We start from the raw sequence: 14,456 nt of genomic DNA on the forward strand, positions 1-14,456 counted from the left end.
TATGTTCAACAAGACTGACCCAATGTGAGAACAATCCCGCGCACAAGGACTTTGGCAACGTTCGTCCACTTACAAGTTGGGGAGGGTGTACCAGCTATCTCAGGGATCTCGTCCTTCAGAAGACCATACGGGACGGAAAAGCACCGCCAGCTCGTTCATCACCAAGCCCTTTTCCGACAGCCACTCGAAACAGGCTGCGTGCCACATCCGGCGGGTGGAGAGTGTCGCGTCCCTCGGCAAGTACAGCTCAGACTTGGTGTCTGCGCACTTGATATCCCAGGTGATGGCAATGCATGGTGCACGTTTCTTCACTGTGATACGGACGACTTTGGTAAGGACGTCTTCGTCAAACCATCCTCCGGCGCGCGCATTGAGCAGATTGTCGAGATCTTCCCGGAAACCAGTGTTGGAACAATTTGCCCGGACGCTGAGCCTGGAGAACCTGCGCATAATCTGTAAGAGGGGAAGGATATTTGTCTCTAAAAGACTTAAGCCGTAATCGAAGTTGATCAGCACGTTGCCACAGAATACTTCAACGTGCGACGGCACATAAGCTGCGATGAAAGTATAGGCGCCAAGAAGGCGCATAGAGAAGACGGTGTGCTCCATGTAGACTGGTCGAAACTCTTTGCGGATCGCGCGGCATGTTTGCGTCAGACCGAGAAACCAAGGCTGGGTGCGAGTCATGGGTGTTGTTCCGGTGGAATTAAGGCTTCGTGCGACATGGACACCAACAGTATCATCCTCACGCGCGTACTCATAGATGCCGTTACGCAGTTCTAGTTGGTATGGTGAGCTTCTAGGCAGCTACCCGGTACGGATGGGTTTCCTTACCTCCAGGCAGCTGCAGCAAGCGGGATTGCGGTATGTCGTTATCTGCCATGCTGACCGGTGCTTCGGACTTGTATATGCAGACTGGTGAGTAGTTCACGCGTTCGGAACTCAAGTGCGGCTGAGGAATTGTCGTGTTTGCCTGGGTGACTGTTCGCTTAGCTGGACGCTAAACCACAACAGGACTTCGGCATGAAAGGAGTCTCGCTGCAAGACTGCAGAGCCTCTTGAGCTATACGTTGTCCACTACTGAAAGTCAAGCTTATTCCGCACCCTTAGCTAGAAACAAGCTATTATCCTTCTTAGAGCCAGAGCTAAACATATTCTACTTAGTATAATTTCCCAACGAAGCGGCATGTTCCTGTTACAAGCACTCCCACGTCAGAAAGCCGCATGTCGCAATGGCTGATCATCCGCAGCAGCACCTCCAAACGCGCACAGAGCTATCCGCCGGTTTCAAGCATTACAGATGACCTTCACTACTGGTGGTGTTTTTTCAATGGTACTTCAGCGGATAGGGACCATATATGCTTCCTCAGTTCATCCTCGGACTTCTTAAATTATGTAATGATGCTCTCACCTCCGAAGCAGATGCATGGGAAGTAGATCGCGAAGACCCATATAAGGGACGCATGACTGCCGGCAACAAACTTTCACTAAGACAAATAGTAGAAGAGATCATATTCCCACAACGACGTGTTCACCTTCTCTCACATACATATCGCCGTCGACATTACGATGCGCGACGCATTCGTGTTCGATTCAGTGTAACAGCTTCCGTTCCTGAGACAACTCAAGTCTTTTTCTTCTTTGTTCCACCCTCCATATCCATCCTAATATTCACGAGCCTGCTTGGTGTATATTCGTCGTAGAATGGTTTCAACCCCAGCAATCTGGCCAGTGGATTGAGTACCGCATAAAGACCATGGGTAGCATACCATCCAGCTGGACCCGGAAGTGTTTCAATGTATGTATCCGAGTACATGAGCACAAGCAGTTGCTGAAGTGGCAACTTCCATCCAAAGACTGCTTTGTCGGTGACAGTAGAGAACGCGTGCCGGAAGAAGAGCTCCTTCGAGCCGTCGACTGCGGATCTAAGGTGTCAGTGAGTGACCAATCCTTAGAATTCACCATGATGTGATCTTGGATTGGGAATGCATACCAGGATCGCTCCGTTCCTCTATGATCATATCACCCTCATCGTCCTCGCCCGGTTTTGCATCTTTGTCCGCTCTGCAAAGATCATGTATGACATCCTTCGCAATCAAGATTTCCCCATCTTCTGGTGTGTACACTTTCCACGTTTTTCCCAGTCTGAGTTTCAAGCGACCCTGGATCACGCGCATGTACTCATCATATTCTTCATGCCAGTGCGCGCCGACCTGGAACTTACTTCCTTGAGGGACAATGGCGCGAGTGATGCGATATCCCGTCTCAGCGGTAGGATAGAACATCGTGACATCTTGGCTAATTTGGGTGTTTGCGTCGCCATTGTAGCTGAGAGCCACGCTGTCAGTAGAAGCTCGAGTGGTCGTGTCAGTGAGCGTGAAAGTCATAGCTTCGGATCGAATTGAGGTAGGAGGAAGGGCAAGAAGAGACGTCGGTCGACCAGGCTGGGTGGAAGCGCGTCTATATGTGTTGTTTTAGTGGCCCTTTTGGTGTTGCTAGTGCAAAGCTAGAAAGGAGAATGGACGGGGGCCAAGAAGGGTGGGGTAGCGTAAGCAAGGCTGAATATGGATTTCATTGGTAAACAGCACCGATGGCCCCCCATCTCATACAAAGAGCATATGCCGAATGCAAATACCTACAAGATGCTCAATTCTCTATGCTGGTGATCTTACTGCAACCTGCCGCCACCTCTCCATTGCCACGCCGATGATCACGAACCTCCAAGGTCGGCGTCTGAGATAGACAGGACATATCTCTTGATGCCGAGAGATGATGTGATTACACGCCGAAATCCTTATGGCGAGCTCGAACGATGGGAGCTCAGTCCCTGGTCCCTGTGAGGATGGAGGTGCCAATATAATTCCAGTGCGGCCTATCAATAGGATTGCCTCCCAGGCGCCTTGACTCTATTTCCGCTGTTTTGATCTATCCAGCAGCGCCTCCCTTGTTGCAGGAATAACTTTGCATAGTATCTTCTCGTTGTGCAGCCCAATATGCTCGCAAAGTGACTCTCCATCACCCCATCTGTGGCTCAAGATTACGTTGTCCGAAATTTCGACCCTAAGAAACTCCCTAAGCTTGCAAGTTGTGGTATTCAGTGATCTCATCTTCAACGCAAAGGCCGAGGCTGACGAAGAGTAAGGTGAGGATGAACTCAAGCTGTTCAGTTCACGATCAATTGGGTCAGCTTCATAGCTCGTCTTTGTGTGGACTGATGGATATCGCACGGAGTAAGGCTAGGTCGGGAGGCGATCAAGATATGCACTCGTCCCGTCGCGAATATTGGTACTGCAGACCTACGGTTGAACCGAAAAATAAGACTCCGTTCACTTCAGTAGGGGAAACAAGGGTCATCCTGGCGTTGTTGTGGCTCGGGGTGGAGGAGGGAAGCTGCAAGACTATCGCGCTAGCCACATCAGGCTTTCGCGCGGGGTTTCACGGTAACCACGTCTGGTGTCGGCTTATCTTCCAACATCAACAACCTTCATGACAATGAATGAGAAACGGAGTGGCCCCTCACAGCAGGAGATTGTCTCTCGGATCATTATCCACGGTGGAGCCGGCAATCTCAGCAAACGTTCGCTACCACGGGAGAAGTACGATGCGTATCAAACCTCACTTCGGCGCATCTTAGCCTCCTCAGTAGAGGTTCTCTCAAAGCCAGGATCTACAGCTCTCGATGTTGCTACATTTGCTGTGTCATCGTTAGAAGACGATCCACTCTACAATTCCGGCAGAGGTGCTGTTTTCTCACGGGAAGGGAAAAATGAACTCGAATGCAGCATCATGGTGTCGAACGGATACCGGAAGAGAGGTGTAGGATGCATGATGCTGCAGCATGTCAAAAATCCTATCAAGCTTGCGCGAGAACTGCTGATACGAGGGGAGAAAGATGGAGGCGATGGCTCGCAAGACCACTGCCAATATTCCGGTGCGTTCATCGAAGGGCTGGCCGAGAAATGGGGTTTAGACATTGTTGAGCCAAGCTACTTCTTTACTCAGCAAAGATGGGACGAGCACAAGAGAGGATTGGAAGAGGAAGCAAAGAAGGAAGAAGCAGGCCTCTCGATCAATGAGATGAGTGACTGGGAGAAAGCGAACTACATTCCTCTTGGCACTTGCGGTGCTGTGGTGCTTGATAAATTCGGCACGATTTGTGTCGCGACATCCACGGGGGGTCTCACAAATAAGGTATCTGGACGTGTGGGCGATACACCGACCATTGGCGCTGGTTTCTGGGCCGAAGAATGGTACGGGGAGGCTGTTGCACAAAAATCACAGATCCGAGGTCCTTCGACATCTCTTGACAAGATCTCTCGAGGCGACATTGGCACCGTTCTCGCAGATTGCCTTCCTGCGCTGTCTTTGCTGGTGTCTAGTCCAAGCGCCTCCAAATCTCGTACCCCGCTATTCGATCAACCCTCACCTATCCGTCATGCGGTTGGCATGTCTGGCACCGGGAACGGAGATAGCTTTCTTCGCATGGATGCATGCCGTACGACAGCTGCTAAGTCACGCTTCGCCAAGGTACCACTCCCCAATGCCTTGAGTTGGATGGCAGGACCAAGTGGTGAGCTGCAAAAATCGGCAGGGGACCGGTGGCAGCGAACACATGAAGGTACTGGTGGTATCATTGGCATCGAGCTTGTGGGTAACAAAAGCACCGTAGTTTTTGATTTCAACTGTGGTGGTATGTTTAGAGCGTGGGTAGATGAGGACGGTGAGCACAGATGTCTTATTTTTCGAGAAGGATACCATAGCGGTGCGGACACATTCGCGGCTTAGCAAGATAGCAATGTATAAGCAGAAGGTGCACCTTGTGCAAGGGGTATCACGGAATATTGTCGCTTGAAAAAGCACAATCAGGCTCACGCCCACACGCCCAACGTCCAGCTCGCTCGCTCACCAGCACCTCTGGCTACACCAGGTCCCATACTCTGCCGCTGTGGTACGACTGATACTTCTTTTTCCTTGCTCGCACCTTGCAGCCCATGTTGTAGGTACCGCTCCCGGTCAATCTCGACGATACCTCTAATGCGCTGCTGGGCGACCAAACTCGCGCCTGCCCAAGCACCCAATGTTTCGACGCCACGCACTATTCCACCAACGACACTGGCCGGCGGCGGACCATTTCTCAAGGCGACGTGCGCAAGCTTTGCATCAATGGTGTCTTCTTCGTGACCACGTAAACCTGCCGGAAGAGGGTTGTCTGGATCCAACGACTCCGAAATCTTGTCGTCCCCTTCTTGCCGCCTTAGCTCGACAGCTTCTTTTTGCTGCCGCAAGATGTGATCATGTCGTGCACTGGCGGTGCCATAGTTGCGAACGGGGTCCCAGCCTTTCGTGTGGACGAGCGCCTCGAGCTCGGCAAGGATGCGACTCTTTAGTCCCGGTAGGGCAGCGACACCACCCGTGATGATAATACGTGACATGCATAGGCGACGAACATCCATAGGTAGGGACAGTAACGCCCGATAGATGAGATGATGCAACGGCAGTTCGTGATCATCAAATTCATTCAGGGCGGTCTCAGTAGCGAAAAGTGCATTATCAGCAGGTTTGGCAAGCGTTGCAAAAGGTATGGCGATCTCTGATGGGGGCGAGACTTTCGAAAGCGGTATGGTCACCGTCGGCTCAGGCGTCTCGACCGCATCTTCGAATTCCTCAAGAATGGGCGATGTGCGTGCAGGGAAATATAGTGTTCGGCGATTTGACCTAGGCTTTGACTTGCACCAACCGACGCGCGAAAGTACCTCTTCAGCTTCCTTGAAAGAGATGTCGTCAAACTCCTGATAACCAGCATGTTCATCCAGTGCCGCATTGAGCACTTTTGCCATCTCTTCACTTAACAGCTTTCCCGCTCGTACCGTTCGCTGTTCGTGCACCTCGCGATACTCACAAACAGCAGTGACAAGGGTCTCAGCCCAACCAATGTCCACCACCAATGCTGATCGCAACCCTGCGGCAACAGTTGAGAGGACTGGCGAAGACATGAGGGTGATGCTCGGTGCTAGGAAGCCTCCGAAGAGGACGTCCAGTAACGTCGACATCAAAGCATGAGGCATCTTGGGCGGCAGTGCGAGGAGAATCCGGCGCGGTTTCGTGTCGAGCACGAAGTACGTGTTGTACACCTCCCGCATGATCCTCTCGAACTTGTCCTCGACGACTCCCAAGTCAACTTGGCTCAAATCCATGCGATACAGCTCGAATTCCTGTCCCCAATCTTGCCCCCTCTTCGGCTTCCGCCTCTTTTGTCCGTACTCAGGATCCCATTGGCGATAGTCTCCCACCCGCCGCTGATTGTCCGGGTCGTAGGATAAGGTACACCGTGGGGTGCTCTCGCCCGGGAAGCCACCGCGCACATACCGCGATCCAAGTTCGATCACAACGTACTCATCTTCGGTGCGGAAGCTGCCGCCGGGGGAGCCGAAGAGGGAGGACACTGAGCGCCCGAGTGTCGGTGTGCGAGGAGCTTCGGGCGTAGATGCGAGGTCGGCAAGGCGTGGGGTAGTGCCTCGAACCGACCTGCCGAGAGAAGCAGATACCTTGCGCTCTCCGGATGAGGACATTGCTTGGAGCGAAGGGTAGTGAACGAAGTCGTCAATTCATGGTATTTGAGCGCGCGAGCGCTGCTTGATGCACTCCGTCGCGAAGCTATTCAACGTACCAATGGCAGTCCGCTGGAGAGCTTGGGTGGGCCATCTCTAGCGCCTTGGCATGCACGGCGAACTTTTTTCGAAGTCGACCAAATTTTTGGAAGCTCGCACCGTCCAGCAAGAGACACGCACGCGCCCGCCCGCACCCAAACAAGCAGCGACGACTGCTGCACAAGTACCGTCTGAAGAAGGAGAAGCTACAACACTAGCTGCGCAATTGCATTCAGGCCACGCGAACCAGCCGTCGTAGGAGGAAGGAGCTCCCGCAGCTCTACACTAGAACCAGCACAGAAATGGGTGTCTTCATTCTGAGCGAAACCAGCGCCGGCTATGCGCTCTTCAAGGCGAAGGACAAGAAGCTACTGAAGGGCGGCGAGGACCTGACCAAGGTTGAAGACGCAGCCGGCGCTTTGAAGCTCAAGAAATTTACCGTAAGACCAGCTTTGCAAAGCCGAGATCGAAACTTATGTTATGCAGAAATTCGAGAATGCCGTCACCGCTCTCAACGAAGCCGCTGCACTTTCGGACAGCAAGGTGACGCCTCTGCTGTCGAAACTGCTCGAGGAGCTCAAGGATGAGACCAAGGCGTCCCTCGCTGTTGCCGATGCTAAGCTTGGTAACGCCATCGCACAGCTGCCCGGCCTTTCCCTCAAGATCGTCAGCGACCAGTCATCCACCAGCGACGTCTACAGGGCTATTCGCGAACATCTGCCATCCCTGATTCCTGACATGGTCCCCAACGAAGTCAATGCGACGAGGCTGGGCTTGGCCCACTCGCTCTCGCGGCACAAGTTGAAGTTCTCTCCGGATAAGGTTGATACTAGTACGTGCATCCTTCGCATTGGGCATAATGCTTCGGCAACGCCATCCGCAACCCATCTTGTCTCTTATGAAGCTTGGCTGACCTCTCTCCAGTGATCATTCAAAGCATCGGCAGTCTGGACGTCCTAGACAAGCAGCTGAACACGTATGCCATGAGAGTTAAGGAGTGGTACGGGTGGCACTTCCCGGAACTTGCCAAGATTCTCAACGACAACCTCGCCTACAGTCGAGTCGTGCTCAAGATGGGATTCCGCTCCAACGCTCGCGAAGCCGATCTTTCTGTAAGTTGGCCAGACACAACACAAGATGCACAATGCTGATAATTGAAAAGTCCATTTTGCCAGAAGAGATTGAGACGGCTGTCAAGGCTGCTGCCGAGATCTCCATGGGAACCGAAATCAGTGAAGAAGATCTGGAGGCAACGAGTGCGTTGGCCGAGCAAGTGGTCGATCTTACCGAGCACCGCCAGAGCCTTTCCAACTACCTGAGCAGTCGCATGCAGGCGCTTGCACCCAACCTAACCCAGTTGGTTGGTGACCTCGTTGGAGCTCGCTTGATCGCGCACGCCGGTTCTTTGACCAACCTAGCCAAGTCCCCAGGTTCCACCATCCAGATTCTTGGAGCTGAAAAGGCACTGTTCCGAGCTCTCAAGACCAAGCATGACACACCTAAGTACGGTCTTATCTATCACGCTTCGCTTATTGGCCAGGCCACTGGCAAGAACAAGGGCAAGATTGCGCGTATGCTGGCTGCCAAGTCTGCCCTCGGTCTGCGCGTAGATGCTCTCAGCACCTGGGGTGTCGGCTCTGAAGATACTTCCAAGGAACCGACCGAAGAGGAGAAGGCTCAGCTCGGTCGTGATGCGCGGTCCACCATAGAGAGACGTTTGAGGGCGCTCGAAGGCAAGCCTCTGAAGAGCTTGGCGAATGCTAACCAGGTACCGGTTGCGCAGAAATGGGAAGTCAAGGAGGCACGGAAGTACAACCCTGACGCTGATGGCCTGACGGGTGACGAGCCTGCTGCGAAGAAGGCCAAGGGCCAGATTAATGGAACGACACCGAAGAAGCTCGTACAGGAAGTTGAGAGCGAAGATGAGGACGAGGATGTCACCATGGGCGATGCCGGTGCTGAGGACTCAGACTCAGACGCAGAGGAGCAGGTCACTGGGTCCACTCCCAAGGACAAGAAGGCCGCAAAGAAAGCCGAGAAGGAAGCTAAAAAGGCACGGAAAGCTGAGCGCGCAGCGAAGCGTGAAGCCAAGATTGCAAAGCAGGCCGCTAAGGAGGCGAAGAAGGCAGAGAAAGCCACGTCGGACAAGAAGCGAAAACACGATGACGACGAGGATAAGACAGAGAAGAAGAAGAAGAAGAGCAAGGACTAGGTGTCTCTGCCTCAAGTACCTTCGTTTCGAAAAACTTTTACTCGAAAACGTTGAGTGTGCATGTCAAAATGGGCGACGGCGTTCGTATGGGATGTTTATCTGACTTGCTATATACGGCGAGTGGCGCATCTGTGTGATTCGGGTTGGGCATACTTGTATCTTTTCTGTTCACTTCTGTGGATGTGCATGTAGCTTTGGATGAAGGGTGGGAGGGATGATGTGTGATGAGTGGTTGTTTGAGAATACCCGCCGCATCAAGTGTGAATCTACCAACACGTTCAAAGCCTTGTGCCTGTCATGCAACTGGTACTCATCATCTGTCCTTTCAATGCGCAGCTCCATTCCATCGGACCAGATCGTGATCCCCTTGGTCTGCAAGCCTCATGCCCTCCGCTTCAGCTTCTTTTTATGCTTCCTCCTCGAATCACCAAGCATCTCATCGGGCAACTTCTCCATCTCTTGGTCCTCCACGCCCGCGGGAATATTCGCTTCCTCCTCATAGAAGACATTCAGCACCTGCTGCAGCATGTCATCTAGCTCCTCTTCACTGAACCGCGTCGTTGCCTATCCAATCTGTCAACGGCGATCCATCCCTACTACGCGAGCGACATACCTCTTCAATGATCAATTCAAGCGTGATCCGCGACGTCGGCCGCACATTGTAGAGCTGCAGATACTCCGCCTTGTTCAGCCGATACTTCGGAGCCAACGCGCGGAGCAACGAGTGCGGCCCTTTGTACAGCGTCATTGGGCGCTCAGCGTGGCAATCGGATATTTCTTTCGCGGGGTTAGTCCACTGCGCGACGTCGCCGGCGGCATTGGGGTCGCCCTCGAAATATCGCAGACCCTGCGACACAGTCAACGATTAGCATGGAAGCCATATGAGTTGGTGAGAGCGACGATGTACATCTTGTAGTATCTCTCGGACGTTGGAGAGGGTCTTGTCGCGGTTGTGCTCTCTGGAGAGATAGTAGTCGGATTCTGAGCGGATGTGTTGGTATACTTCGTGGTTGGAGAGAAGTGCAGATTGAGGGTTCTTGATCTGTGAGCTGTAAGTTTGGGCACGTGCTACGCGTGAAAGGGTGAAGGAAGGGTGTGGCGAAGTGCGTGGGATAAGCCGTACATGCATGGCTGTGGCCAGCGAAAGTTGTGGTTAATGATCCCGTGACTGTCACGCGTAGATTTCAGGTAGACAATGGTAGGCAGACGAATAGGAGAAGTCAGTTGTCGGTTGACGCAACGCTGGTATATAGCTAGTAAGGTATTAGTGCTACTTCTTCTTCATGATAAGACCGAATCAAGAGCGATGAAGTAAAAGTCACTGGACGATGTGCCAGCGTATCTTCCGTACAGCGATGCTGATCGTCTAAACAGGAATGCATGATGAATAACTAAACGTGCAAAAACGAGCGCACCACAATCGCAGGCGGGTCATGACGAGGTATTTTGCTGCGTGCCAAGACCAATCACATCTCACTTACAAATGAGCCTCCTGGTGTGGCGTGTATATATTGGTCCGATTGTAGAGCGTGAGTGTATCGTTTGGAAAATGCGCAACTTCGACAAAATGTTTCCATTGGTGCGGACAGCTTTTAGCGCTAAAGGTCTTGGCACGTATAGGTGAGTTGTGCAGAGCGAGCATTTGCACGGTCAGTACGCATCAGGAAAACGGAGCAATATTGATGATCTATCAAAATATCGTTGAAACGTAGGGACTCGACGTTGACCTATTCGTGCAAGACCAAGCCTTCCATCGAGCGACTACATGGTTCGTAAGGAACTCGGTTCAAAGTCTCTCAGAAGCTTCAATGTTGTCAACGCATATGGAGCAGAGCTGAATGTTGGAATCATGACACATCTATTGGAGTCGTCTTGGAGTGTTGTACAGCTATGGAGTGGGGATACCGGTGCAACCGGACCAGTCAATCAGGTGTCAGGCCGCGACGACCTTGTCGAGGCGGGGCTACATCTCTTCCAATGCAGCGAGAAACCTTTGTGAGAAGGGATGATGCCAGCAAGGGAACCAGGGCGAGTACTCATCTGTAATGTCGCAACAAAACGGAGTAGCAAAGCATGTTGCATGAGTTTCGGCCTTCCCGTGGCTCTGCGCAGGACTGAGTGTAAGATTCACTGAATGCCTTCGTTTATGGCGGTCAAAGACAGACGGATTGATGGAGCAACCCACGCGAAGGATGCCAATGCAGAAGTTCCCTTGAACTTGGAAAACTCCATATTGAATCCACGATGGATGGGTGCGCTGGAGCCGCGGATATTGGTCATGTTTGCGCAGTCCAGACCAGCATGGCTGCAACGTGGTCCCGGCCAGGCGGATATATCGCCAATGATTCGCAAGCTCTGTAATCTGGAATGCAGTAGAATGCTCGTCCAAGAGCAGCGCACGCACGAGCAAGACAATGCTCGCCATCAGCACGTTTCGACAGCGTCTCGCGTCCAGAGGGCGCTGTCGCCCCGCACAGCGAAAGACAGGCAGGCCGTGACCTAGTTCGCGGTCAGAGATTTCCAGCAGCGCGATGGCTACGGCACAGCAGAGATTCGCGAACAACGGTGGGTGTCCCGTTGCGGGCTGGCGCAGCTGCGGGCCATGTTTCATCCGTCAAAAAGCCGCAAAATCTGCCAGCGTGGAGCAGGGAAGAACCGCGTAGGGAGGCGAAGCGCAGCCGATCAGCGGTGTAGACGGGCGGCCGAGCAGCGACGGACGCCTCGAGTTGCATGTCGGACAGGCTGACGGCGCAGACGGCAATGAAGAATCAGGCCATGTTGCTCTCGAGGTTGAGAGGAGCAGTCGCTGCGAGGGTCGGTCGCGATCTAGACCCCGACCCTGTGGCGCAAAGGCAGGAACGCCCCGGCACCGCGCGCTGATTGGACGGCCCTGGTTCCGCTGCACCCATACACTCCCCTCGCTCGACCTCTCCCTCTCCATCACCACGCCCAGTGCTTCTCGTCGTTCGCGCTGCGTCCCCTGCTGCCCAGCGTGCCGCATTGGTCGACGTCCAAGCCCTTCTTTGCTGGCATTACGCCGTCCACTCGCTTGTCGTACGCTGCCTTCACCCCTCTGCCCTGGTCCGCCCCGCCACAGTGAAGGCTGGGCTTGGCCTCCGCATCCCGCCCTCTGCATCTGCTTCTGAGGCGGCCCCAAGCGGGAAGGCTGCTCAAATATCGGTTCTGCACGGGCCCTTATCGCTATTGCGAGTAGCGTGACCGGCCTCGTCTTGATGATATAGCACCCCCGTGCGTGCCCGCCAGCAAGTCTATCGCTGCAATGATCGACAGCAACATCTCTGCCCTGGTGAACCAGCAGCACCGCGACATCGGCTCGTCTTCCAGCCTGCCGACGCCGGACGGGGACGTGGGCGCCTTCTGTCCCAAACCCGTGGCTCGTGGTCGATTGAGCTCGGCACACGCGAACGACAGCCCTGCTCTTCTCGAATCATCTCTGATCTCTCCCTTCCCATTGCCAGCACCCTCACCCTTAGACGTTCCAAGCCCGCTCCACGACACACAGCCGGATCTCAGCCTTGACTTCGCACCCACCGTCGTCCCAGCGTCCCATGTCTCGCTGCCTACCCCACCCATAGCGAGAACCGCGCACAACCTACGCCTCCCATCCTTCGACGTCTTAGGCATTGCCGCTCCTCATCCGGATCGACCTCGTTTGCACGCCAATCCTTCATTTTCCGTAGGCGCCGGTCCACTGTCGAAGCCCGAGGACCCTCTTCATGTCCTCAGCCCGCGCATCTGCCAGCTCGACGGCGCCGACGATCTTCACAGCACCAGTCCGAGGCCCGCCAAGGCCGACCTTGATCGCATCGTACCCATCGTAACACCACCAACAGAGCCAGGCACCTTCAACTGGGGAGCCTTTGTGAATGTCAAGACTATCGCGCTTGGCTCACCACCCAATTCCGACCCAGGAGAGTCGCCAAATCTTGCTACCGTAGCCAGCGCCCCGTCACTAGGGTCGGCTCCCATCGTCGTCCCCACGGTTGCAGAGGTGAGTGGTATGCTAGGCATGGAAGCCTGGACGCAAAGCGTAAAAGAGACGCTCAGTAAGTGCAGCTCTAGAGCGCACCGGAAAGGCGTGCTGACTAGTCGCAGTAACCGAGTCGACCTCTGAAGCTGTGAGCTCCGTCAAGATCCTGTCTCACGCCCTGCCATGCCCATCTACCACCGGCCATCTTTTCCCACAGATCATCGCCGCCATTCATGATCAATCGCCTACCAACACGGCCTGGATAAATGTTTTTCATGCCCTCCCCGGCCGCTTCACACTTTCCGATCTTCCTAAATCGCCTCCCTCTACTCCCGGTCCCGCGGTTGGTGGGGATGAATACTTCACCAGCAAAGTCTTCGATAGTGCGGTAGCAATCCCAGACTATCAGCTTGATTCCAAGCTCCTGCCCCCTTCTCCACGGCCCGTCGTACCCCCCGGTAGCGTCAACATCTCCATAGTCGAGCGCTACATCCCGCCAACGAACACCAACGAGTATGCGGAAATGTTTCAACTGAAGGGTCGTTCGTTGCTCCATGACCGATTGGCCGAGCTGTCACCTCACAACGGCATGTTGCTCTTCATCTACCCCACCAAAACCGGAGCTCGCTCTTTCATGCAACATTATCTCGGCCCGATCCTCGACCCATTGTTGCGCGCGATTACAGTTGTACATGACCTGTCCTCCGAACTAGGCAAAAGCCTGGGTCAGATGAGCTCGGTGAACTACCTCGATGAGTACGAGAGGCTGCAGGACCAGGTAACGCGCTATTGTAGTATGCTGAGCGAAGGCGGGTCTGGCGAAAAGAACTCGGTCTTTACGGTGGTACAAGCATCAAAGGAAGAAGCGGTTCTGGAGAGATCGGCATGGGCGAACGACTGGTGGATCAAACAAGAAAAACCTCGCATTCGTGAGACGGTCAACAAGTACTTCCGGCAGGTTAAGAAGCTGCCCTCGTCGGAGATGACAGGCTCGCATCTGATCCAAGAGGTATTGGACGGCGTTGCGAATCGGAAAGCCGACGATATCCGATTGGAGTCGAGAGGCGTTGAAGTGGGTGTCTTCATTATTCGAAGAACCATCCTGCAAGGATAAAGACGTTGTGAGGCAGTATGAGGATGATTTTCCGATGAAACATAGGGTCCAAGGCAATGGGCATGACCTCGCAGTCATCATATACGACATTTCGGACGACATGAGCGAACAGCCGCTATGAGAGCAAGGCGTTTCGGAAGCGATGCATGATTAATACCCGTTCTCGCATAGCATGGCATGGCGTTGGGCAGGAAAATATAGGCTAGCGAAAGGGGAACAAGGAAACAGAAACACCACTAATCTAATACTCTTGAAGTGCTTGCGCTCAACTTCTTTATACTCTCAATTCCCCTTAACACGAGCTGACCGCCTGGTCTAGATGGAATCCCGCAGAATTGCATTCCGTCATACGCTAGGCTAATCCTGTTCTGCGGATGCTGATCATTACCCCATGTACAGGCGTGCGGCGCCCCTGGCCGTAAAGTGTAACCTCACTGACCCGACATCCGTTCTCTCCTACGGGCGTACTTCTTGGTAATGTACGGCATTGGT

The 14,456-nt window shown here is 53.7% G+C and overlaps 7 protein-coding genes across 7 annotated transcripts; 3 read left to right on the plus strand and 4 right to left on the minus strand.

Annotated features, from left to right (window-relative positions):
• Nucleotides 1-99: 99 nt before the first annotated feature.
• On the minus strand, nucleotides 100-883 carry N0V89_008708 (uncharacterized protein; the record flags this gene model as incomplete). The annotated part of the gene is made up of 2 exons (XM_056217461.1): nucleotides 100-779; nucleotides 835-883. The coding sequence occupies 2 exons, from the start codon at nucleotides 881-883 to the stop codon at nucleotides 100-102; spliced, it is 729 nt and encodes a 242-aa protein (XP_056069017.1).
• A 741-nt stretch (nucleotides 884-1,624) lies between these two features.
• On the minus strand, nucleotides 1,625-2,285 carry N0V89_008709 (uncharacterized protein; the record flags this gene model as incomplete). The annotated part of the gene is made up of 2 exons (XM_056217462.1): nucleotides 1,625-1,917; nucleotides 1,994-2,285. 2 exons carry the CDS (start codon nucleotides 2,283-2,285, stop codon nucleotides 1,625-1,627), a joined length of 585 nt encoding a protein of 194 aa, XP_056069018.1.
• Nucleotides 2,286-3,492: 1,207 nt separating this feature from the next.
• Nucleotides 3,493-4,785, plus strand: N0V89_008710 (uncharacterized protein; the record flags this gene model as incomplete). The annotated part of the gene is made up of 1 exon (XM_056217463.1): nucleotides 3,493-4,785. One exon carries the CDS (start codon nucleotides 3,493-3,495, stop codon nucleotides 4,783-4,785), a length of 1,293 nt encoding a protein of 430 aa, XP_056069019.1.
• Nucleotides 4,786-4,868: 83 nt separating this feature from the next.
• Nucleotides 4,869-6,569, minus strand: N0V89_008711 (uncharacterized protein; the record flags this gene model as incomplete). Its single annotated transcript, XM_056217464.1, has 1 exon — nucleotides 4,869-6,569. One exon carries the CDS (start codon nucleotides 6,567-6,569, stop codon nucleotides 4,869-4,871), a length of 1,701 nt encoding a protein of 566 aa, XP_056069020.1.
• Nucleotides 6,570-6,949: 380 nt separating this feature from the next.
• NOP58 (Nucleolar protein 58) lies at nucleotides 6,950-8,859 on the plus strand (the record flags this gene model as incomplete). Its single annotated transcript, XM_056217465.1, has 4 exons — nucleotides 6,950-7,087; nucleotides 7,134-7,479; nucleotides 7,572-7,759; nucleotides 7,810-8,859. The coding sequence occupies 4 exons, from the start codon at nucleotides 6,950-6,952 to the stop codon at nucleotides 8,857-8,859; spliced, it is 1,722 nt and encodes a 573-aa protein (XP_056069021.1).
• Nucleotides 8,860-9,240: 381 nt separating this feature from the next.
• On the minus strand, nucleotides 9,241-9,988 carry N0V89_008713 (uncharacterized protein; the record flags this gene model as incomplete). Its single annotated transcript, XM_056217466.1, has 4 exons — nucleotides 9,241-9,423; nucleotides 9,473-9,706; nucleotides 9,767-9,901; nucleotides 9,983-9,988. The coding sequence occupies 4 exons, from the start codon at nucleotides 9,986-9,988 to the stop codon at nucleotides 9,241-9,243; spliced, it is 558 nt and encodes a 185-aa protein (XP_056069022.1).
• Nucleotides 9,989-12,139: 2,151 nt separating this feature from the next.
• N0V89_008714 (uncharacterized protein) lies at nucleotides 12,140-13,964 on the plus strand (the record flags this gene model as incomplete). The annotated part of the gene is made up of 2 exons (XM_056217467.1): nucleotides 12,140-12,926; nucleotides 12,976-13,964. 2 exons carry the CDS (start codon nucleotides 12,140-12,142, stop codon nucleotides 13,962-13,964), a joined length of 1,776 nt encoding a protein of 591 aa, XP_056069023.1.
• Nucleotides 13,965-14,456: the final 492 nt, after the last annotated feature.

This window comes from Didymosphaeria variabile (assembly GCF_027946475.1).
Source record: "Didymosphaeria variabile strain IMI 356815 chromosome Unknown scaffold_6, whole genome shotgun sequence".
NCBI lineage: Eukaryota > Fungi > Ascomycota > Dothideomycetes > Pleosporales > Didymosphaeriaceae > Didymosphaeria > Didymosphaeria variabile.